At 47.2% G+C, this 24,428-nt stretch overlaps 1 protein-coding gene across 1 annotated transcript in view; it reads right to left on the reverse strand.

Annotated features, from left to right (window-relative positions):
* LOC123748549 (discoidin domain-containing receptor 2) overlaps positions 1-24,428 on the reverse strand; it is a 318,778-nt gene that overhangs the window by 7,071 nt on the left and 287,279 nt on the right. The window contains exons 12-14 of the mRNA XM_069330646.1: positions 23,487-23,615; positions 20,511-20,713; positions 20,013-20,105 (exon numbers count right to left, since the gene is read on the reverse strand). Coding sequence (XP_069186747.1) covers positions 20,013-20,105; positions 20,511-20,713; positions 23,487-23,615 — 425 coding nt within the window. The remainder of the gene's footprint in view (positions 1-20,012; positions 20,106-20,510; positions 20,714-23,486; positions 23,616-24,428) is intronic.

Consider the following 24,428-nt stretch of genomic DNA (forward strand, 5'->3'; position numbering starts at 1 on the left):
GTGCGCACAGGCAGGAACTATAATCACTCCACACACAGGCAGGAACTATAGTCACTCCACACACAGGCAGGAACTACATAGTCACTCCACACACAGGCAGGGACTATATAGTCACTCCACACACAGGCAGGAACTATAGTCACTCCACACACAGGCAGGGACTATATAGTCACTCCACACACAGGCAGGAACTATAGTCACTCCACACACAGGCAGGGACTATATAGTCACTCCACACACAGGCAGGAACTAGAGTCACTCCACACACAGGCAGGAACTATATAGTCACTCCACACACAGGCAGGAACTATATAGTCACTCCACACACAGGCAGGGACTATATAGTCACTCCACACACAGGCAGGGACTATATAGTCACTCCACACACAGGCAGGAACTATAGTCACTCCACACACAGGCAGGAACTATATAGTCACTCCACACACAGGCAGGGACTATATAGTCACTCCACACACAGGCAGGAACTATATAGTCACTCCACACACAGGCAGGAACTATATAGTCACTCCACACACAGGCAGGAACTATATAGTCACTCCACACACAGGCAGGAACTATATAGTCACTCCACACACAGGCAGGAACTATATAGTCACTCCACACACAGGCAGGAACTATATAGTCACTCCACACACAGGCAGGAACTATATAGTCACTCCACACACAGGCAGGAACTATATAGTCACTCCACACACAGGCAGGAACCAGTCATTCCACAATGTGCCGCCAGCGCCGTCAAGACCCCCCCCCCCCACAGCAAACTTTGTGTGGTGTCGAGACTTGAGAGCCGTTGGACACGTCCGGGGAGTTAACAGTTAAACTGACTGTTCTCTCCAGTCTTCAACTAAGTTAACATCTATCTCCCTACCCAGCATCTACCTACCTACCTACCACCAACTTAGCCAGTATTTACGTGCCCAACATCTACTTCCCTGGCATCTACCTATTCAGCATAACCATATATTTACCCATTATCTATTTACTCAGTATCTGTTTACCCAGCATGTAATTACCTAGTATCTACTTACCCCAACACCAACCTAACTAGTATCTCTTTAGTATCTCTACCCAGCATCTACCTATCCATCCTCTACGTAGAGACCTTGGTGCTCCACCTGGCCTGCCCATGTTGTCTCAAGGATCGAGTCTGGTGTGATCTTAGAGACTAAGTTTGTGTTGTACCGGGAGGGCAGATCGTCTTTCCTTCTCTCTCAGTGATGGTCCTCAAGAGCCTGTTTAGCATATCTCTACCGCGCCTCCCGCTCTGTGAAGGAATTACTTAGATGTGCAAATTTGGAACGATAGTGCCTCCGGTATTACATGAATTTAACTGAGTCGACACCTCTGGTGGTCTCGATGGGATACAGGAAGCCGGCGGCTGTCTGAAGGTTCTCCCACAATATTCCTGAGAATATTTTCGGGTTGAATTTTTGATCCGGAGTATTGTCTTGGCATTTCCTGTTGTGGCGGGTAGAGGATTTCAAGGGTTTGTGGATGAGAAAATTATCTCCTGTTGTCAACAGGTTAAGTTAAACAAGTTAAGTAACAACAAGTCCATTGTGGCTTGTTGAAGCTAGACGCGGTTGCCCCCACTATTTGGCGTAACATTGGTCCTTTTACAGAAGTGGTTTGGATTAGTATCTCACGAAATTATTTAGTGGTTTAAAGGATTCGATAAGATCAAGCCTCGTGGTATGAGATCTGCCCAACCAGTATCAGATCAGCTTTAGTGGGATGAGTTCACTTAGTCCTGGGATGATTTTTTATGGCTCTGCTATGAACTTTTTTCTCAAGTAGATATGTCTTCCTGCTTGATGAGGACAGAGTGCACCAGAGATTTGTTCAGCTGAATAAACACGTTGTAATCCTTGAGGTCAAAAGCTCGTTGGATTATTCTTAATGTTTGGTTGGGATTTTTTTATGTTACGGTCCTCCCCCAACTTGATAATGGTCTAAGACGGACCGAAACGTCTTCACTCTTTCTTTCTGGTCAGATGTGTGAGGTTCACCGTCTTAACGGACCAGCCAGCAGCGTTATTGCTATTTACTGACTGCAAGTTTCAGTGACCTGGTGGAGCGTAGGTAAGAGCTAGGTTCTAATCTTCATCGATCTGTTGCAGGTTGCTGCTCTTATGTGGTAGTTATGATGTGGGTTGTATATATATATATGCCTTACATGTAAGGTCTGGCAGTTTTCTACACTGAAAGGCATTAATCAACGTTTTGCCCGTTTGTGAGGTCTGTGTGAAACGTTTTCGTTTATGTGAACATTCGCTCGAGTAGTTTCATGCAACAGCGGAACAGGCATCCATCAAATGTTCCAGCCACGCCTCTTAGATTCCCATCCATTAACTCCTTATCCATCCATCAACTTGATATCCTTCATCTCACCCTTCCATTACCGGGCACTATGATCTCAACACCTCCTGGCACTAATCAATCCCCCAACACCCCCTAACCCCCTAAACATCTTATTTCATCCGCCCCGCCCCGCCCCCCCCCATTCATCCCCCCACACCCCCATCACCCCTCCAGGTCTGCCTCACTTCATCGAGAGGAGGAGAAGGAGGAGGTGCAAAGGAAGGGAATGAGGCGGAGAGATCTCAACTCTGCAACACACTCCCTCACTTAACCCCATCAATTCCCCACCATGTGGCTCGCATCAATCCCCATCAAGGCCCGCCCTCAAGCCTTTCCGTGATACCAGCCTTTACATCGTTCCCCGCCCGACGTCAATTGCAGCTTGGCTTGTTAGGACCCAGCAACAGGTGGTGGGTGGAGTGGCGAGTCAATCTTCCCGTCAACCCCCATATCCATCCACGTCAACCCGCTCTTGACGTGGATGTGTGTGTGTTTCCATAGCCACCCCGACATTAGACCGCTTGGACGAGCACTCACCGTCGTCTGGGAGACGGTTCTTGAAGTGGCAATGGATGTCTTCATGACTCTGTTCCCCCCCCACCCCGTCAACACTGACAGCCACCACCCCCTCCAAGGCAGCACAGAGTGAGCCAACTACCTCTCGCTAATCACGGGACCTGAATAACGATTGTACTCTTACGTCTGGCACGGGGGCGGCTAAGGGCAGCCAGCTTACTGTTGCTGGGGAGCTCAATGTTGACGGAGGGCTTACTGTTGCTGGGGGTTCAATGTTGACGGAGGGCTTACTGTTTCTGGAGGGCTCAATGTTGACGGAGGGATTACTGTTGCTGGGGGGCTCAATGTTGACGGAGGGCTTACTGTTGCTGGGGGGCTCAATGTTGACGGAGGGCTTACTGTTGCTGGGGGGCTCAATGTTGACGGAGTGCTTACTGTTGCTGGGGAGCTCAATGTTGACGGAGGGCTTACTGTTGCTGGGGAGCTCAATGTTGACGGAGGGCTTACTGTTGCTGGGGAGCTCAATGTTGACGGAGGGCTTACTGTTGCTGGGGGTTCAATGTTGACGGAGGGCTTACTGTTGCTGGGGAGCTCAATGTTGACGGAGGGCTTACTGTTGCTGGGGAGCTCAATGTTGACGGAGGGCTTACTGTTGCTGGGGAGCTCAATGTTGACGGAGGGCTTACTGTTGCTGGGGAGCTCAATGTTGACGGAGGGCTTACTGTTGCTGGGGGGTTCAATGTTGACGGAGGGCTTACTGTTGCTGGGGGGCTTAATGTTGACGGAGGGCTTACTGTTGCTGGGGAGCTCAATGTTGACGGAGGGCTTACTGTTGCTGGGGGTTCAATGTTGACGGAGGGCTTACTGTTGCTGGGGGGCTCAATGTTGACGGAGGGCTTACTGTTGCTGGGGAGCTCAATGTTGACGGAGGGCTTACTGTTGCTGGGGGGCTCAATGTTGACGGAGTGCTTACTGTTGCTGGGGGGCTCAATGTTGACGGAGTGCTTACTGTTGCTGGGGGGCTCAATGTTGACGGAGGGCTTACTGTTGCTGGGGGGCTCAATGTTGACGGAGTGCTTACTGTTGCTGGGGGGCTCAATGTTGACGGAGTGCTTACTGTTGCTGGGGGGCTCAATGTTGACGGAGTGCTTACTGTTGCTGGGGAGCTCAATGTTGACGGAGGGCTTACTGTTGCTGGGGAGCTCAATGTTGACGGAGGGCTTACTGTTGCTGGGGGTTCAATGTTGACGGAGGGCTTACTGTTGCTGGGGGGCTCAATGTTGACGGAGGGCTTACTGTTGCTGGGGGGCTCAATGTTGACGGAGGGCTTACTGTTGCTGGGGGGCTCAATGTTGACGGAGGGCTTACTGTTGCTGGGGGGCTCAATGTTGACGGAGTGCTTACTGTTGCTGGGGGACTCAATGTTGACGGAGGGGCTTGCTGTTGCCTGAGCTTTATGTTGACTGGGGGTTTACTATAGCAGAAAGCTCTATGTTTACAGAGGAGCTTACTGTTGCATGAATCTTACTGTTAACAGAGCTTACTGTTGCTCGAGACCCAACCGAAGATGTCCAAACAATCTTGAGTGTACGAATAAGAGCGTAATTGAGGAAGATGCAGTAATGATGGTAACAATGAAATCAATATGATTACAATGCAGGAAATGATGAATATAATGCAATGATGGCGAGAATAAGAGGAGAAATGTTACTTAGAGGAGAACGATGCTAAGCCAGTATTAAGGCCTATGTAACACTCGGTAGGGATATGAGGACAAGGAGCTGGGATATGAGGACAAGGAGCTGGGATATGAGGACAAGGAGCTGGGATATGAGGACAAGGAGCTGGGATATGAGGACAAGGAGCTGGGATATGAGGGCAAGGAGCTGGGATATGAGGACAAGGAGCTGGGATATGAGGACAAGGAGCTGGGATATGAGGATAAGGAGCTGGGATATGAGGACAAGGAGCTGGGATATGAGGACAAGGAGCTGGGTTATGAGGACAAGGAGCTGGGATATGAGGACAAGGAGCTGGGATATGAGGACAAGGAGCTGGGATATGAGGACAAGGAGCTGGGATATGAGGACAAGGAGCTGGGATATGAGGACAAGGAGCTGGGTTATGAGGACAAGGAGCTGGGATATGAGGACAAGGGGCTGGGATATGAGGACAAGGAGCTGGGATATGAGGACAAGGAGCTGGGATATGAGGACAAGGAGCTGGGATATGAGGATAAGGAGCTGGGATATGAGGACAAGGAACTGGGATATGAGGACACGGAGCTGGGATATGAGGACAAGGAGCTGCGATATGAGGACAAGGAGCTGGGATATGAGGACAAGGAACTGGGATATGAGGACAAGGAGCTGGGATGAGGACAAGGAGCTGGGATATGAGGACACGGAACTGGGATATGAGGACAAAGAGCTGGGATATGAGGACAAGGAGCTGGAATATGAGGACAAGGAACTGGGATATGAGGACAATGAGCTGGGATATGAGGACACGGAGCTGGGATATGAGGACAAGGAACTGGGATATGAGGACAAGGAGCTGGAATATGAGGAAAAGGAGCTGGGATATGAGGACAAGAACTCTCTCTCTCTCTCAAGAAAAAACAGTTAAATAATAGAAAAAAGAGAACAGGAACTTCTAACATCTATAAACGGAATGACACAACACCTCAATAAGAGACGAGAGAGTCCCGCGGAGTCATTGCGACCGACAGAGACAAAATCCGTCTTAGTCCGGCCGTTGTAGTATTCGATCCCCCCCCCCCCCCTTCATCCGCCTCCAGGATCCTCTCGGCGCGTAATCCGAACCCACTGAGAGTAATATCAGAGGATTTATTACGGCCCGCCAGCACTTGTCAAACACCGCCCACAAGTCTCATTTTGCGACCATGGCCAGTGGTCCGAGGTTGTGAGAGGGGGGAGGGAGGGGGATTGAATAGTGGTGAGAGAAGGGAAAGAAAAGAGAGGGGGTAGGAGAGAGAGTGAAGAGGGGGTTAGAAAGAAAGCGGAAGGGCGGAAACGAGGAGAGAATGGAACACAGTAGGGTGTGTGTGTGTGTGTGTGTGTGTGTGTGTGTGTGTGTGTGTGTGTGTGTGTTTGTGTGTGTGTGTGTGTGTGTGTGTGTGTGTGTGTGTGTGTGCTCAGGTAGCTGTGCTTGTGGGGGTTGAGCTTTGGTTCTTTGGGCCCGCCTCTCAACTGTCAATCAATCAACTGATTTTTTCACACACACACACACACACACACACACACACACACACACACACACACACACACACACACACACACACACACACACACACACAGCCCAGTCTGGTCTCTAGAACACTTAGCGGAAGCCCTCAGTCTTCGCCAGCTCAGAGACGGTTTCCCTCAGAAATTGAAGGCTTCCGATCTTATTTTTCGGCATGTAAATTTCCCGTGGAGGCGCCTGCCTTGTTTACCTGCACCAGGGTGTTTGTCTTGGTGTTTGTCTTGGTGTTTGTCGTGGTGTTTGTGTCTCCATGTATTTGTTATGCCTTCAAAATTTTATTCAATATCTTTAGTTTTCAGTCTAACTTTTATTCAATATCTTTAGTTTTCATTCTAAATTATATTCAATATCTTTAGTTATTATTCTACATTTTATTCAATATCTTTAGTTTTCATTCTAAATTATATTCAATATCTTTAGTTTTTATTCAAATTTTATTCAATATCTTTAGTTTTCACTCTAAATTTTATTCAATATCTTTAGTTTTCACTCTAAATTTTATTCAATATCTTAAGTTTTCATTGTAAAGTTTCTCTTATATTTTGTCTTTCTTTTTTTTTGTCAGGCATTGCCTTACTATTTTGATCTTTTTATTGAATTTCTGTTGTAATCAAACTTTTGTTTACACAGGAGGTTACAGGAGCAGACGACGTCTGACTCCTGTTAGCAGGCTGAGAACTTCCCTTCCCATACCTCATGGTAAGCCTTACAAGATTAGTTATTCCCTGGAACACGACCCGCCAATCGGTTTACGACCAGTTTACCCATTACTGCTAGGTGAAGAGGGGCGACCAGCTGTGGATCGGTTCCTAGTCAATCCTCCCTGGGATGATGCAGGATCCTAACCTCAATTAGGTTAAGTTCGGGGAATTTAATACATCATATTTGTGACGTTGTAACAACCCGTGAGGACGGGGTCTTGTGATGCTGTCTTCAGCACCAGCTGGTGGTGATCTCTCTCTCTCTCCCTCTCCCTCTCTCTCTCTCTCTCTCTCTCTCTCTCTCTCTCTCTCTCCCTCTCCCTCTCCCTCTCTCTCTCTCTCTCTCTCTCTCTCTCTCTCTCTCTCTCTCTCTCTCTCTCTCTCCCTCTCCCTCTCTCTCTCTCTCTCTCTCTCTCTCTCTCCCCCTCTCTCTCTCTCTCTCTTACTAAGACTCGTTGAAGAGTTGTGTGTATTGTGAGGATCATGTGTGAGTCAAGAAGACAAGCCTAGCGTCTAGTGGAGGACAGTGAGTAAGGGGAGAAGTGAGGGGAGAGGTGAGGGGGAGGAGAGGTGAGGGAAGAGGTGAAGGGGAGACAAAACAGGTGGAAGCGAACAGGGAAGAACGAAGAGGGGGGGGGATGATAGAGGGAAAGACGAATAAAAACGACGTATAGAAGATTGCTGAAGGAATAAAGGTGAATAATAACTAAAAAATCACCGGAAAGAAACAGGAATATTGCAGAGGGGCAACGAAAGAGGGAAACAAAGGAGGGGGGGTAAAGAGGGGGTAGCTTTTGTAGATGAATTCTGGCAACGAATCGGGTTAAGATGATTACACAAAAGTACATTAACAGCCATTTTTCTTGAGTCATCTTAACACACTGGTATGAATACTAGCAGAGTGCCCCCCTTAGTTCCCGTCATACCTAGACGATCAGCGCTGGTATATCGTCATACCTGAACGACCAGCAGCAAACGACCTTCCCGCCCCCCCCTTCCCCTTTCCTTCCTTTCCAATCATCTCCCATCCCTTTTCTCTTGATAATCTCCCTCTCTCTCTCTCTCTCTCTCCCATCTCCTTTCACTTCACTTCCTTCTGACCCGCCAAACCTCTTCCCTCTTCTTTCGCCTCTCCCTCCCTTCTCTCACCTCTCTTCCCTTCTCTTCTCCCCCTTTTCCCTCCCCCTCAGTCGGCACTGTACCTAACCCATCCTCCACACTCTCTCTCTCCCCTCACCCAATTTCTTCTTCTTTTTCTTTCCCTCATCGTCTCTGCCTCCTCCTCCTCTTTTCCCGTACAGGGATTTGGCGAGGCCATTCTTGAACCCCCTTTTTCCCTTCCTTGTGTGTGCTGCTTCTCTTATGAACTTTTTTGTTTATTTCTGGGAGAGGGAAGTGGGGGGGGGGGGTTACTGGTCATACTGTGTCTGTTTATCTTGTCTGTCGGTGGTTCGGCGATTTTTTCCAAAAGCACTTAAAAGTACACAGAAGCACACAAAAGTACACAAAAGTACACAAAAGTTCTCAAAAGCTCAAAAAAGTACACAGAAGCACTCAGAAGCACACAAAAGCACGCAAAAGTACACAAAAGCACACAAAAGCACGCAAAAGCACACAAAAGTACACAAAGCATTGTGTACACAAAGTACATAAAAGTACACAAAAGTACACAAAAGTACACAAAAGTACACAAAAGCACACAAAAGCACACAAAAGCACACAAAAGTACACAAAAGTACACAAAAGTACACAAAAGCACACAAAAGCACACAAAAGTACACAAAAGTACTCAAAAAGCAAACAAAAAAGTATACAAAAGCCTTCGAAAATCACTCAAAAACATCCCTAAAGTCGTAATTAAAATCATACAAATGAAATATAAATGGAACACAATTGGTTTAATATTTATGTTGGTGCTCCCGACTCTCCTCTCCTCTCCTCTCCTCTCCTCTCTCTCCCGACCCAACAGCCTGCCTGCTGCTGCTGCTCCCAGGACCTGTAAGTCGTAAATGAACTCATACAGTCGCGAGCCGATCGCTTTTGTGTGTGTGTGTGTGTGTGTGTGTGTGTGTGTGTGTGTGTGTGTGTGTGTGTGTGTGTGTGTGTGTGTGTGTGTGTGTGTGTGTGTGTGTGTGTGTGTGTGTGTGTGTGTGCTTTTACCGTGTTTATATCGTCTTTCCTTGACCTGGGATTGGGTGAAAATTCCAATCACCGTCCCAGCTTCATTCCCCGCCTTCAAAACTCATAATTATTTTCGTCTGTCTGTATTCTGATTTGCTCTCTCTCTCTCTCTCTCTCTCTCTCTCTCTCTCTCTCTCTCTCTCTCTCTCTCTCTCTCTCTCTCTCTCTCTCTCATCCCAAATACCAACAAACGTTATGAGTCTTTTGGACGACCCTACTGGACACATTTGACCTTGTACGACCCTATTGCTCAACATTGCAGACATATTGCTCCCTAGTTCTGGCCACTCCAATGCCTCCTGCAAGGGTCCAAGCGCTTTGGGGAAAATCCTAGGGAGATTTTTTGGGGGGCGTTGGGGATCTTTTCTTGACAAGAGTTTCCCTGCCGTCGTGTAGTGTAGGATATGTATATATATATGTATGGAAATGTGCATGTTGGTGGGGGAGGACTTGGGGTGGAGGGAGTGGGGTGGGGGGGGGGGAGAGAGGGGTGTGGAGATGGAGGACAGGGTGTAGGTGTGGGGGTGTGGAAGGTGTGGGGGATGTGGTGGAAGGTGTGTGGGTGTGGAAGGTGTGGGGGGGGGGGTGGAAGGTGTGTGTGGGGGGGTGGTAGGTGTGGGGGGGGGTGGAAGAAAAGATGGCGAGGAAGTGGGGTAAATTTTTTATGTCCGTATACGCCAGATGAGCAAGAAAGAGAGAGAGAGAGAGAGAGAGAGAGAGAGAGAGAGAGAGAGAGAGAGAGAGAGAGAGAGAGAGAGAGAGAGAGAGAGAGAGAGAGAGAGAGAGTGAGTGGGGGAATGCACAGAATGCGCAGACTCCATACACAGTTTTAAATGTAGATACTGATAGAGCCCAGTAGGCTCAGGAATCTGTACACCAGTTGATTGACAGTTGAGAGGCGGGCCCAAAGAGCCAAAGCTCAACCCACGCAAGCACAATTAGGTGAGTACATCCCCAGGAAGCAGCCCGTAATAGCTGTCTAACTCACAGGTACCTATTAAATACTAGGTGAACAGGTACATCAGGGTGAAAGAAACTCTTCCCATTTGTATCCACCTCCGTCGGCAATCGAACCCGGGTTTTTAGGACTACGACCCCAGAGCGCAGTGCACTCAACCGCGAGGTGTGTGTGTGTGTGTGTGTGTGTGTGTGTGTGTGTGTGTGTGTGTGTGTGTGTGTGTGTGTGTGTGTGTGTGTGTGTGTGTGTGTGTGTGTGTGCGCGCATGCGACCGCACACACATGAAGAACGGAGAACACTTTTTATCGCTTTTACTTCTTTATATATATATATATATATATATATATATATATATATATATATATATATATATATATATAAGCAGAAAAACAATTTGAATCCTATAAGAAGAACCGATCAAGTTTTCTTTTATACATTTAAAAGTACATACATACATACATACATACATACATACATACATACATACATACATACATACGTACAAGCACATCAATATGCACATACACACACACACATGTATTTAATCTTCTGAAATATACACCGAATACTGAAATTTTCTTCATCCTGTTTTTAGCTCCATTGAATTTGCTAATCCGAGGAAGCTGCGCAGGCAATTCTGGGATTTAAACTTGGAATACGTTTCCATATTCCTGATTCCCATTCCAGAGATCATCATGTTGAAGAGAGACTTGGAACGGGGTCCATTTGAATAGGAAGAGAAGAGAAAAAGAGAGAGAGAGAAAGAGAGAAAGAGAAAGAGAGAGAGAGAGAGAGAGAGAGAGAGAGAGAGAGAGAGAGAGAGAGAGAGAGAGAGAGAGAGAGAGAGAGAGAGAGACAGAGAGAGAGAGAGAGAGAGAGAGAGAGAGAGAGAGAGAGAGACAGAGAGAGAGAGAGAGAGAGAGAGAGAGAGAGAGAGAGAGAGAGAGAGAGAGAGAGAGAGAGAGAGAGAGAGAGAGAGAGAGAGAGAGAGACAGAGAGAGAGAGAGAGAGAGAGAGAGAGAGTAGGAAGAGGAGACAGATGGTAGGAGGGAATAAATGAATAAAAATCAAACAAAATAGAGAGCAGGACGAAGGATGGAGAGGTGGATGACAAAAATAACAAACATATATAATAACAAAAGAGAACAAAAAAACATAATGTAAAGAGACAAAGAGGAGAAGAAGAAGAAAAGGAAGAAGTTGCAAACAAAGACACGAGAACTTATGTGCATCCTGCCCATTGCAAGGATTTGTTTGCACGTGATCAATGTTAGCAACATTGCAGGCCAGATGCAGGTGAGCCAAGTTCTCAAGTGCTTGCTGGTAGGTCTTAAGTTCTTGCTGGTAGGTCTTAAGTTCTTGCTGGTAGGTCTTAAGTGCTTGCTGGTACGTCTTAAGTGCTTGCTGGTACGTCTTAAGTGCTTGCTGGTACGTCTTAAGTGCTTGCTGGTACGTCTTAAGTGCTTGCTGGTAAGGTCTCAAGTGCTTTTTTTTAGGTCTTAGATACTTCTTGGTAGGTCGTAAGTGCTTGTTTGTAGTTCTCGATCGCTTGTTGGCAGGTCGTAAGTACTCTTTGTAGGTTTTAAATGCTTGTGGTTGGTCTTAAATGCTTGTGGTTGGTCTTAAGTGCTTGCTGGTAGTTGTGAAGCGCTGTAATACACTGCAAATGCTACGCAACTAACCACAGCAACAATATCTCGGCGCTGCAATGTGCACCTGAACACCACAATACGCCTCACCCCCCCCCCCACCACTACGTCAACCCACGGCCTGGATGGGTTAGGTGAGCTGTGGAAGCTCATACGCTTCCGGCTGGGCTAAACCGCTTCAAATTTAACGCTTGTTAAATTCTTAGAAAAGGGTTGGGTGTTATATACCATATTATATACGTAGACGATCTGTGGATATACTTTTTCGGTATGTGAGGTGGGGGTGGGTGGGGGAAGGGGGTGAGAGAGGAGGGTGTGGTGTGAGAGAAGGAAAGGGGTGACCCCTGGCACTCAGCTACACACACACACACACACACACACACACACACACACACACACACAAATGTGTTTATTTGTGATGTGTGTCTATGTATATATTAACACGTTGTACTGAATGGGGTGAGAATAGCTTGAGCTACCTCATCCCTTTGTGTGTATTTTACCTCAATAAACTTATTTCAATTTCAATTTCAATTTCACACACACACACACACACACACACACACACACACACACACAGTTAACACCTCCAGACATCCACACACATCACTTCCAGGAGCTGGACAGTTGTCCCACAACAACTGGGTTTTGTTGTTTGGACCCAAAATACCACAACAACAAATTCTTCTGGACGTTCTGTTGACGGCCAAACCTTCTTCAGGAGACCTCAGGACCTCCAGGACAGGTTTTCCCCCTCAGAGCTGTACCAGTGTCTGGAATACTTTAAAACTTCTCTCTTCACACACACCCAAAGAGTTCCAGCATCCGTTTCCATAACCTTGGAGGGGAATTGTAAGGGTTTTTCTTCCCATCAACGGTGGTGATTTCCAGAGCGTTCCTCCAAAAGGAGAAATTGGAGGCGGTGGGTATTTCATGGAAGGACAAGGCTGAGCCAGTGATGCCTGTTTACTGACCTGGAAACCCCAAGGCTCTCTTCCTTGGACTTTGAAATTCCAGGCCTCATTTGCAAGGTTTTGGAAAATCCAATCTTCCTTTCAATGGGACTGGAAGTTTCTCCTCTCCTTTCATGCATTCGTAAGATCCGCGTCTCCTCTCAGTGGTGTGGCGGTGTCGTCCCTCCTCTCAGTGGTGTGGCAGTGCCGTCTCTCCTCTGCACAGAGTGGCAGTGCCATCCCTCCTCTTCATCGAGTGACAGTGCCAGTCATCGTGTCACAGATGCCTGATATATTTAAGATTCCAGGCCGTATTTTCCATCTCCGGCGCTCTTCTCTCTATCAATATAAGCCGGATCACGTTCTCTCGTAGCGGAGATTCAGTCCAGTAGACTGATCTGCAAATTCCGGAACAGGTATAACCCTTATTACTTCAAAGCCTTACGATTCAGAAACGCCAAATAACTTTCCCCTTAAAGAACCCCAGAAAGAGTCCGGACCCCATCGACCTGAGGATTCCAGGACAATTTCTCAATCTCCAAATCTGTCTCTTTTTTCCCCCTCCGATTTACAGATACCAAAAAACCTCTCTCCATGAGCCTTGGGAAGGGAGGGAAGGAGAGTTTGAACTGAGGGAGGGAGGGAAGGAGAGTTTGGACTGAAGAGTCTAAAATGCCCGAGTTTGATTCCAAAGACCATTTTCCACGCTGCCCAAAAGTCCCCTCCTCCTTCCAGACCGCGGGGAAGCCAGTGGCAGCCCAACAAGTCTCTCTCTCTCTCTCTCTCTCGTCACAAATAATGACACGACACACCCGCCGGAGTCCGCCAACTTATATAATCAGGCGGCGCGAAAGAAGATTAAACTAGGTCGAGTCTATCCGAAACTCGCGCACGAGTTTGATTGATGCGAAGGTTTTGGTTTAATCCGCCACTCTCCCCCCCCTTCCCCCCCCCCCACACACACACCCTCACCCCCCCCCCTACCATCCCTCCCTCCCTCCTTCTTCTATACTGGACTGTTCCTCCATAACCTTCCCCCCCCTCTCTGATACACCCTCTTGCTAACTATCCTCCAATTCCTCTTCACTTCTGCACATTGATAGTTCCTTCCCATCCTTTTGACGTCCTCCGTCTGGTGATGACAAGTGACATGCACACATGCACACATCCACGCAAGCACGAACCTTCCAAGCACGCACACGCACACGGGAACTAAACCTCACGACACTGGAAGACAGAAGAGTTAGGGGGGACATTATCGCCACATACAAGATTTTCAAAGGAATGAGGAATTGATAGGGTAGATATCAATTGCCATCTTTTAACACAAGGGGCACGCAGTTTATTTAACACAAAGGGCACTAACACTAGGGGACACAGGTGGAAATTGAGTGTCCAAATGAGCCATAGAGACACCAGAAAGAATTATTTCAGTGTCAGAGTAATTAACAGATGGAATGCTTAAGCAGTGATGTGGTGGAGGCTGACTCCATACAGTTTCAAATGTAGATATGATAAGAGCCCAGTAGGCCCAGGAATCTGTACACCAGTTGACTGACAGTTAAGAAGCGGTACCCAAGAGCCGAAGCTAAGGTAAAAACCTTAACCTCACACCTATAGAACGATGGGGAACCAGAGGAGACATGATCGCAATATACAAGCCACTCAGTAACAGATGACATATGGACAGGATAACCGGGGAGTCATTATACCAAACGGTCGATAGTTAACAGGTGAGCCCAAGAGATGCATCCCAATCCCAACACATGTAAGATTACAACTACGGGAAACAAGAATATTGGCTTCTGTAACACCGCTGTGGAATACAGAGGCGTATAAGCACCAACACCTCCCCCAGTGGGGAAAATGTTGATCCCCAGGGGACCTCTCCAGGGGATGTAGGACCCCTGGGGACACCACCGTCCCTTAGGAAACTCAAACGAAGTGTACACTACCCTTAGGGAGCTGGATACACACTAGGGGGCGACATAGAGGGGGTGACACCCCTAGGGGAGACCTGCAGGGATAAGGGGTGTGGTATGCGGGGGAGGGGGTCACAGGACACACCCATGAGGGGGAAGGGGGGTAAGGGGGGGGGGTGAAGAATCTTTCCGGAATAAACGCGCGTAAAACGGAAAAAATGAAATTGACGAGCCCCGCCGCTTGTAAAGAGCTTGTGGGGGAAGGGGGGGGGGTGGTGGTGGCGGCCAGGTAGAGCGCGACGTTGATCTGACGTGCAGGTGTATGCTAGGGACTGCACGAGGGGAGGGAGGGGGGGGAGAAAAGGCAGGTGTGGGACAGCACAAGGGGGGGGGGGCAGGTATTGGGGGTCCCGCGCTGGGTCCGCCATGAGACCCACAGCACACAGCAGGGAGGGGCAGGTCTGCTCGAGGCTTTAAGAAAACACCCCCTTATGCTTCTCCACTTCCTTCCAGGAGCAGTGAGTGCCACGGGGGGGGGGGGGGGAGGGAAAAGAAGAACAGAGAAATTTAGGACAGCCCCCACCCACTTCCAGGCTACACACACACACACACACACACACACACACACACACACACACACACACACACACACACACACACACACACACACACACACACACACCATTAGTATTAAGCTAAGAGAGATATCCGCACCAACATCATGGAAACAGAAAAGAAAGCAAGCAGGCAGGCAAGCAAGTACACACGCAAGCAGGCAATTCAACAGGCAGGCAAGCACGCAAACAAGGACGGAGTTAACACAAGAAGCGAGCCAGCAAGTACAAGCAGACAAGACCAGCGAGCAAGCAGACAAGCAAGCAGATATATAAGTCTAGCCAGGACACCAAGTGACACGAGGAACACTTTACCGGAACTCAAGAATTTCAGGGGCGCCGCAGACCCCTCTTTCTGTGGCATATAAACAGAGGCTGAGCTGCCCCGCGCGGCGGCTCCGAGGGGAAAGTATGAGACACGTAGGAGACGAGGGGACAGAGAGAGAGAGAGAGAGAGAGAGAGAGAGAGAGAGAGAGAGAGAGAGAGAGAGGAGAGAGAGGAGAGAGAGAGAGAGAGAGAGAGAGAGAGAGAGAGAGAGAGAGAGAGAGAGAGAGAGGAGAGAGAGAGAGAGAGAGAGAGAGAGGAGAGAGAGAGAGAGAGAGAGAGAGAGAGAGAGAGAGAGAGAGAGAGAGAGAGAGAGAGAGAGAGAGAGGTGACGTTTGTATGCGTGTATATTCTCTGACGTGTGCTTTATCTCCCAGTGTGTGTGAGTGTGTGTGTGAGTGTGTGCAGGGGAGGAGGTGTCTCAAGTGAAGAGAAGGGGAGAGGGGGAGGAGGGAGAGAAAAGAAGGAAGAAGTTGGAAGAAAAATGTAACGGAATGTACAGAAAACAGAAAGTTTAGCATTTTTTTTAAGAAAGAAAAAAGGAAATAAGAATAAGAATGTAAAAGGGAAAAAACTGAAAGTTTAAAACAGAGAAAGCTTAATATTATTAAAGAATGAAAGAAGAAAATAAAAAAAAAGAATGTAAGAGAAAGAACCAAAAATAAGAACCAATAATAATAATAATAATAATAATAATAATAATAAAGAGACAAACTTTGATATTTTTTAAGTTCATCTGTTAAAGCATAACCAAGCATGAATGTTCACTAGATAGACAGTTAAGCAAAGACTTACAGTCAAGATTACAGTCAAGAATACAACTGTAGTTCTCATCTAAACGCCTGAAATTAAGATGAAAAGAAAATCAACAAAAGGCTCTCTCTCCCTTCTCACACCACTTCCTTCCGGTTCGCTACGACTCCAGAAATACGTACTCAAGTTATATCTTTGAAAATGTTTATGGAAATCTAATCTAAAATCTAAAATCAAACTCAGTTTCCCGCCAAAACTGTGACATAACAAGCTCAGGCAAGCCCAATCTTCCCGCCAAAACTGCGACATACCTACCTGTCCAAATATAGACTTTCTTTTCACAGCTTTAGTTACACAAAACTATCGACTTAACATCATCTTTCAGCAAAACAATAATTTCTTAAATATTTCAGGTTCCCCGAAGGTATTTCGCATTGTGAGGCGAAATCACTAAGCCAGTACCACGATGCAGCATTTGAAAGGGACATGAGGACAAGGAGTTGGGATATGAGGACAAGGAACTGGGATATGAGGACAAGGAGCTGGGATATGAGGACAAGGAGCTGGGATATGAGGACAAGGAGCTGGGATATGAGGACAAGGAGCTGGGATATGAGGACAAGTAACTGGGATTTGAGGACAAAGAGCTAGGATATGAGGACAAGGAGCTGGGCTATGAGAAAAGGAGCTGGGATAGGTCAGAGGGAAGAAATGGTGCGCAACCATTTTGACCATCGGGGGATCGAACGCCGATCTGCAAGAAGTGACACCTTCGCCGTACCGACTAATCCAAGCAAATTGGCAGATTTCACGAAGAAGACATACAAACTGGGTAAATGATTTTCCAGTGATCTCCAACCGATACAAAATTGGTATTATATTGCTTCCATTATGACCAGATCATATATCCTCCTTGTCCTCATATCCAATTGCATATACTGAGCAATTGCAATTTCTTGCAACTATTTGCAACAATATGCTTCCCACTATTCCACCAGTATGTATCTTCAGGAAAGGAGACAGACACGTGGCATTAAATTGTAGGACTGTGCACTTGACAGTTCTCAACCTCCAACTGCAGAGGTTTGGAGAAAATAATCAAATATAGATTTTTGGGCCATCTGGAGAAAACAGAATTGTCTACGGAGGAACAAGAAAGGTTCAGGGAAGGAAAAGCTTGCCTAACAAACCTAATTGAGTCCTTCAACAGTGACCAGAGAGAGAGAGAGAGAGAGAGAGAGAGAGAGAGAGAGAGAGAGAGAGAGAGAGAGAGAGAGAGAGAGAGAGAGAGAGAGAGAGATAAAGAAAGAGAAAGAGAGAGAGAGAGAGAGAGAGAGAGAGAGAGGAGAGAGAGAGAGAGAGAGAGAGAGAGAGAGAGGGACTGGCGGACTGTAACTTCCCTGACTGTCATATATTTCTGAAGACATAAAAGATGGGGACACAAGCTGGAATTACAGGAAAGGCACCTGACTAGACATGAAATTACCTGAAAAGAAGAAAAATAAAATTGCCACGATGACACAGGAAGAGATATAAGGTAGGCGCTAAGAGCTAAGGTAAGCGCTAAGCACTTGAAAGAGATAGATGGAAAAGTAGCAGCGATATGACGTAGTGATGGAACAGGTGCCCAATCGCTTTGACTATCGAGGGAGGGGGGGGCGGGGGGGGGGGGATGGGGGCGGGATCACCATCGACCCTGCCAGTGAGGTCGTCTCCCTAACAACCGCTCCAAGTGGTTGGAGAAATCAGACAGCATAGAGGTGAAACAATCAGGGTTCAATAGTCTCGGCGAAGCAAGCAGTTCAACGTGCCACTAAACCTCCTCTGAAACTCCCAACCAGAACTACCATGAGGAACTACTAAGGTACATTTCATTCACCTTATGCTGATCTAAACTGATGTAATGTTCTTCAAGTTATGATTGATCTGATGTCACGCTTCGGTCCTCACACTTGACTGGGCGGTGGACTTTCACTCTATTCTCTAAATATCAGAGTGAGGCCACTTGAACCCGATGATCTATGTTAAGTTTCAATTTTAGAGCTTTTAGAGCCCCCGTACACAGGTTCGAAATATTATGTTCAGAAGCGATGGTGGTAGAAAAAGAGACAGATACTGCATGTGCAAGGATACATAATGCATGTGTAAAGGAAGAAATGTATATATGCATCACTCAGAAATGTATATGTGTATCACTGAACGGGGTGAGAATAGCTTGAGCTACCTCGTCCCTTTGTGTGTGTGTGTTTATATCCCAATCAACTTATTTCAATTTCAATTCAAACCGCTAGGGCCCCTCAAGCTTCACTACCACTAGCCCACCACAGTAAGAAATGGGACCAAGCCGTCGACAGCTGAAAACAAATGGTCTTTCCAGGCGACTAGGTGGCAATTCTGCCCGTGTGAGAGTGATTGATGTATTACACTGTTGCCGAACCGCTTTAGTTGTCCTCGAGTACAGCAACTAGTACTCTAGACTTGTTGCTGTACTCACCACACACTGAATGGCACTGTGGTACTATTTCTGAAGCACTGTAGCGAGATTCTCCTGTGTGACTAAGATGGATCATCCTCAAAGCATAGTGAACTATGGTACATTAGGTACTAAGGCGCCAAGTATATTTCTTTATATAATGAATCTCTCTCTCTCTCTCTCTCTCTCTCTCTCTCTCTCTCTCTCTCTCTCTCTCTCTCTCTCTCTCTCTCTCTCTCTCTCTCTCTCTCTCTCTCTCTCTCTCACACTCTCTCTCTCTCTCTCTCTCTCTCTCTCTCTCTCTCTCTCTCTCTCCTCTCTCTCTCTCTCTCTCTCTCTCTCACTCTCTCTCCCTCTCCCTCTCTCTCTCTCTCTCTCTCTCTCTCTCTCTCTCTCTCTCTCTCTCTCTCTCTCTCTCTCTCTCTCTCTCTCTCTCTCTCTCTCTCTCTCTCTCTCACTCTCTCTCTCTCTCTCTCTCCCTCTCTCTCTCTCTCTCTCTCTCTCTCTCTCTCTCTCTCTCTCTCTCTCTCTCTCTCTCTCTCTCTCTCTCTCTCTCTCTCTCTCTCTCTCTCTCTCTCTCTCTCTCTGCGTCGTTGTTTAAAGCTGTAATGTTATGCTCTTCCGTAACCATTTAAGGAACCGCGTCTGTAGATTATATCGTAGACACGATAAAATATACCTTAATATACCTGTATGTCCGAGGCGATGTGGTGCAGGCCCCCCGCCTGTTATATAACAGAATATAACAGGCGGAGGACCCTGTTATATACTGTTATTCATTCCCATCTAAGCCAGCAGCTCAACTTCCCCAGCATATGGAAGGTAACACAGCAGTTACCTATCTCCCAGCTGCTAGGTGAACAGAGGCTTCAGGGGGGGGGGGGTAAAGGAAACGTGGCCCAAACGGCTCCGCTTTGTCAGGGGGAATCAAACCCGGGACCTTTAGACCGTGAACTAACACTACTGACATCTACAAAACAAATTACAAAAAATGGTGCTGGATGTAAATTCTCGCTGGACGGCTGGGGAAATATATAAACCCATAAATGGGATAATTAAGGGTAATTGTGATATTTGAATGAGTGGATTCGTTCGTATACAGCGTACGTTGTTCCTATGTTCGGCCCCTCCCTCATAATCTCGTCATGAATAGGTCATGATTGATTTAAACAAAAGTAGGTATTGATGGCGTCAAGAACAGGTCATAAAAAAGGCCACAGCAAGTCACTAAAAAAAAGTCCATAAAACGTGCTGACGACCCTACCAGGTGACGAGGAGGTAGCATGAGTAAGGTGAGTATATATATATATATACTCACCTGGTGGCCAGGTCTCGGTGGGTGATATTGTGGGCCTCCAGGTACTTCATACCTGAGGCGAGCTGGGTGGCCATGTAGATGATGGAGCCATAACTGAGGGAAGAAGATATGTGGCACTTATTCTCATATGTGCTACAAACAACGGTTGATTAAGTTAGATGTATTATTAGGTGTTAAGCTCATTGCTAGGTACTGTATTAGTTGCTAGATATGTACTATACTAGTTGCTAGGTATATATTATCTAGTCCTAGGTATATAAGTCCTAGGAAGAAAGAGCTAAGGAGGCCTCCTAGACACTGTTGACGCAAACTCGTATGGTTGACGCAACTCACCTGATGGGGACGCACATGAATGACGCAACTCACCTGATGGGGACGCACATGAATGCCGCAACTCACCTGATGGGGACGCACATGAATGACGCAACTCACCTGATGGGGACGCACATGAATGACGCAACTCACCTGATGAGGACGCACATGAATGACGCAACTCACCTGATGGGACGCATATGATTGAGCCTCGGGGTAGTGGTGTCTGGAACATGGCGACGCAGGTACTGGTTGAGGTCCCCTAGAGGCTGGGACTCCAGCACCAGCACCAGCGGGTCGTCCCGGCTCACCACCCCCACCAGGCTCGCCAGGTTGGGGTCGGAGAGGGTGGCCAGGAGTTGCGCCTGACACCACGCCTCCTCCCGCACCTGTGGCACCAGGGCACGGCACCAGGGCGCGGCACCAGGGCGCGGCACCAGGGCGCGGCACCAGGGCGCGGCACCAGGGCGCGGCACCAGGGCGCGGCACCAGGGCGCGGCACCAGGGCGCGGCACCAAGGCGGGGAGCAGCAGCATCAGCAGATTGGGAGATAGAGGGGGTGAAAAGGTGATGGGTAAAACAGAGGTACAGAAAAAGAGAGAGCGCGTCAGTCTATCAGTCAATCAGTCAGTCAGCCAACCAGCCAGCCAGCCAGCCAGATTAGTCAATTATCCACGTAAATAACAATCTTACCAGCCATCTATTCAGCCAGCCAGTCAGGGAACCCACTAGACAAAAAACTAGTGCGGTAGCAAGCCAGTTATTCAGCAACCAGAAAGCCAGTCAGTCACACACTCAGGTGGTAAGACGAGCACTCAGTAACCATTCAACTGCAGTCAGTCAACACAAACAACCCTCTAATGATCTAAATTTTCACCCATACGCCTCAATCATGCTAAGAAACAACAAATCAAACAACCTTGTTTGTAGCATAACATCATCCTCTACCCCTTTAATGCATCTGTTATACGCAGGAACAGACGCACTTCTGACTCCTGTTATACGCAGGAACAGGCAACTTCTGACTCCTGTTATACGCAGGAACAGGCGACTTCTGACTCCTGTTATACGCAGGAACAGGCGCCTTCTGACTCCTGTTATACGCAGGAACAGGTGACTGCTGACTCCTGTTATACGCAGGAACAGGTGACTGCTGACTCCTGTTATACGCAGGAACAGGCAACTTCTGACTCCTGTTATACGCAGGAACAGGCGCCTTCTGACTCCTGTTATACGCAGGAACAGGTGACTGCTGACTCCTGTTATACGCAGGAACAGGTGACTGCTGACTCCTGTTATACGCAGGAACAGGTGACTGCTGACTCCTGTTATACGCAGGAACAGGTGACTGCTGACTCCTGTTATACGCAGGAACAGACGACTTCTGACTCCTGTTATACGCAGGAACAGGTGACTTCTGACTCCTGTTATACGCAGGAACAGACGAATTCTGACTCCTGTTATAGCTCAGGGTGAGCCTTACCTTACTCCTATATTCCCCCTAGAACAAGGCCCGCCAATCGCTTTTATATCCAGGTATCCAATTACTGCAGGGTGAACAGAGGAAAGATTGACGCCCAATCACATTCGTGAAGTCAAACACATCCAATCTTTGTTATGTATTCAGATATTCATATATACATATACCCTCGCGTCTGATAACTCTATGAATGATCCACTGGCTTCTCTGATCGTTTAGAGTGTGGAGGCGTTGGCATCCCAGCCAAGCACTCAGTATTGCCTTCATTTTAACTCCACCGGCATCCACATATTTCCCCCATCAATCTCTCCATCTATCCTGAAAGCTATCAATCTCTCCATCTATCCTGAAAGCTATCAATCCCTCCATCTATCCAAAAAGCTATCAATCCCTCCATCTATCCTGAAAGCTATCAATCCCTCCATCTATCCTGAAAGCTATCAATCCCTCCATCTATCCTGAAAGCTATCAATCCCTCCAAGTATCCTGAAAGCTATCAATCCCTCCAAGTATCCTGAAAGCTATCAATCCCTCCAAGTATCCTGAAAGCTATCAATCACTCCATCTATCCAGAAAGCTATCAATCCCTCCAGGTATCCTGAAAGCTATCAATCCCTCCATCTATCCAGAAAGCTATCAATCCCTCCAGGTATCCTGAAAGCTATCAATCCCTCCATCTATCCAGAAAGCTTTCAATCCCTCCAAGTATCCAGAAAGCTATCAATCCCTCCATCTATCCAGAAAGCTATCAATCCCTCCAGGTATCCAGAAAGCTATCAATCCCTCCATCTATCCAGAAAGCTATCAATCCCTCCAGGTATCCTGAAAGCTATCAATCCCTCCATCTATCCAGAAAGCTATGAATCCCTCCATCTATCCAGAAAGCTATCAATCCCTCCAAGTATCCAGAAAGCTATCAATCCCTCCATCTATCCAGAAAGCTATGAATCCCTCCATCTATCCAGAAAGCTATCAATCCCTCCAAGTATCCAGAAAGCTATCAATCCCTCCATCTATCCAGAAAGCTATGAATCCCTCCATCTATCCAGAAAGCTATCAATCCCTCCATCTATCCAGAAAGCTATCAATCCCTCCAGGTATCCAGAAAGCTATCAATCCCTCCAAGTATCCAGAAAGCTATCAATCCCTCCATCTATCCAGAAAGCTATGAATCCCTCCATCTATCCAGAAAGCTATCAATCCCTCCATCTATCCAGAAAGCTATCAATCCCTCCAGGTATCCAGAAAGCTATCAATCCCTCCAGGTATCCAGAAAGCTATCAATCCCTCCAGGTATCCAGAAAGCTATCAATCCCTCCAGGTATCCTGAAAGCTATCAATCCCTCCATCTATCCAGAAAGCTATCAATCCCTCCAGGTATCCAGAAAGCTATCAATCCCTCTATCTATCCAGAATGCTATCAATCCCTCCAGGTATCCAGAAAGCCACCAATCCCTCCAGGTATCCAGAAAGCTATCAATCCCTCCAAGTATCCTGAAAGCTATCAATCCCTCCAGGTATCCAGAAAGCCACCAATCACTCCAGGTATCCAGAAAGCTATCAATCCCTCCAAGTATCCTGAAAGCTATCAATCCCTCCAAGTATCCTGAAAGCTATCAATCCCCCCAAGTATCCTGAAAGCTATCAATCCCTGCAGGTATACCAATGCTGTGAGAACGTACCTCTTGGGTGGCATCCTGTTTGAGCGAAGCGAGCACCACCTGCCTACTGGTGACGTTGGTAACACTGCTCTTGAGGGTGCCACAGGTGTCAGCGTTGTCACTCACGCTCGGTGCCTCCCCCAGGCTCACCTGTGGGAGCGAAACTTAGTCTTTCTCATATCCTCAAGCCGCCAAACTTGAAAGATGATGTTTGATGAAGCTAAGCTGTACCTATACGTATCATCCCTCCCTCTCCCCTCAAACATCCCTAGGTTGCCTAACTCCCTGGTACTAGGTGAACAGAGACATCGGGTGAATGGACAGGTGCTTAACCTTGTATCGAACCCTGTATCCGTCGAGAACGTCGACCACTGTGCTACAGGACCCCACATTCGTGGCTGGCAATAGTGACTGATTTCATGTATTAAATTTTGGGTAAAATCCGTCCAGTTCTCAACTAACACACTGGCATCCCGGGATCGATCCCCGGTCGGAAGACAGAAATGATGGAGCACCTTTTCTTTCACCTGATGCTTCTTTTCACCTAGCGGTAAACAGGTACGCCCAGGAGTTAGGCAACTGTTATGTGAATTTCATCCCATTTTAGAGGTCAGTAGTTCGGCCTAGGGAAGACCTCGAATAAGACTACATGCAGGCTTACCTGTCCCCTCAAACAACAGAATAATTCCCGTTGTTTGAGGGGACAGGAAGCCTGCATGCAGTCTTATTCGAGGTCCTCTCGTCTTGCTTTCTAAACACAGAAAATGAAAGGTGTCTGCAGCCGTTGCTTTTATGAAAGAAAACGGGGATAAGAGGCCACACTCCTCCAATAAAATATATTTGATCTACTTGTCTGTGCTTGAAAGTTATATCACAGTCCGAATTTTACCTTCCTCTGACAACAGAAATTGGCGTTATTTATACACTTTTTTTTTTTTTAAACCGGCCAAAAGATTAACTATA

Source organism: Procambarus clarkii, chromosome 24, assembly GCF_040958095.1.
Source record: "Procambarus clarkii isolate CNS0578487 chromosome 24, FALCON_Pclarkii_2.0, whole genome shotgun sequence".
Lineage (NCBI taxonomy): Eukaryota > Metazoa > Arthropoda > Malacostraca > Decapoda > Cambaridae > Procambarus > Procambarus clarkii.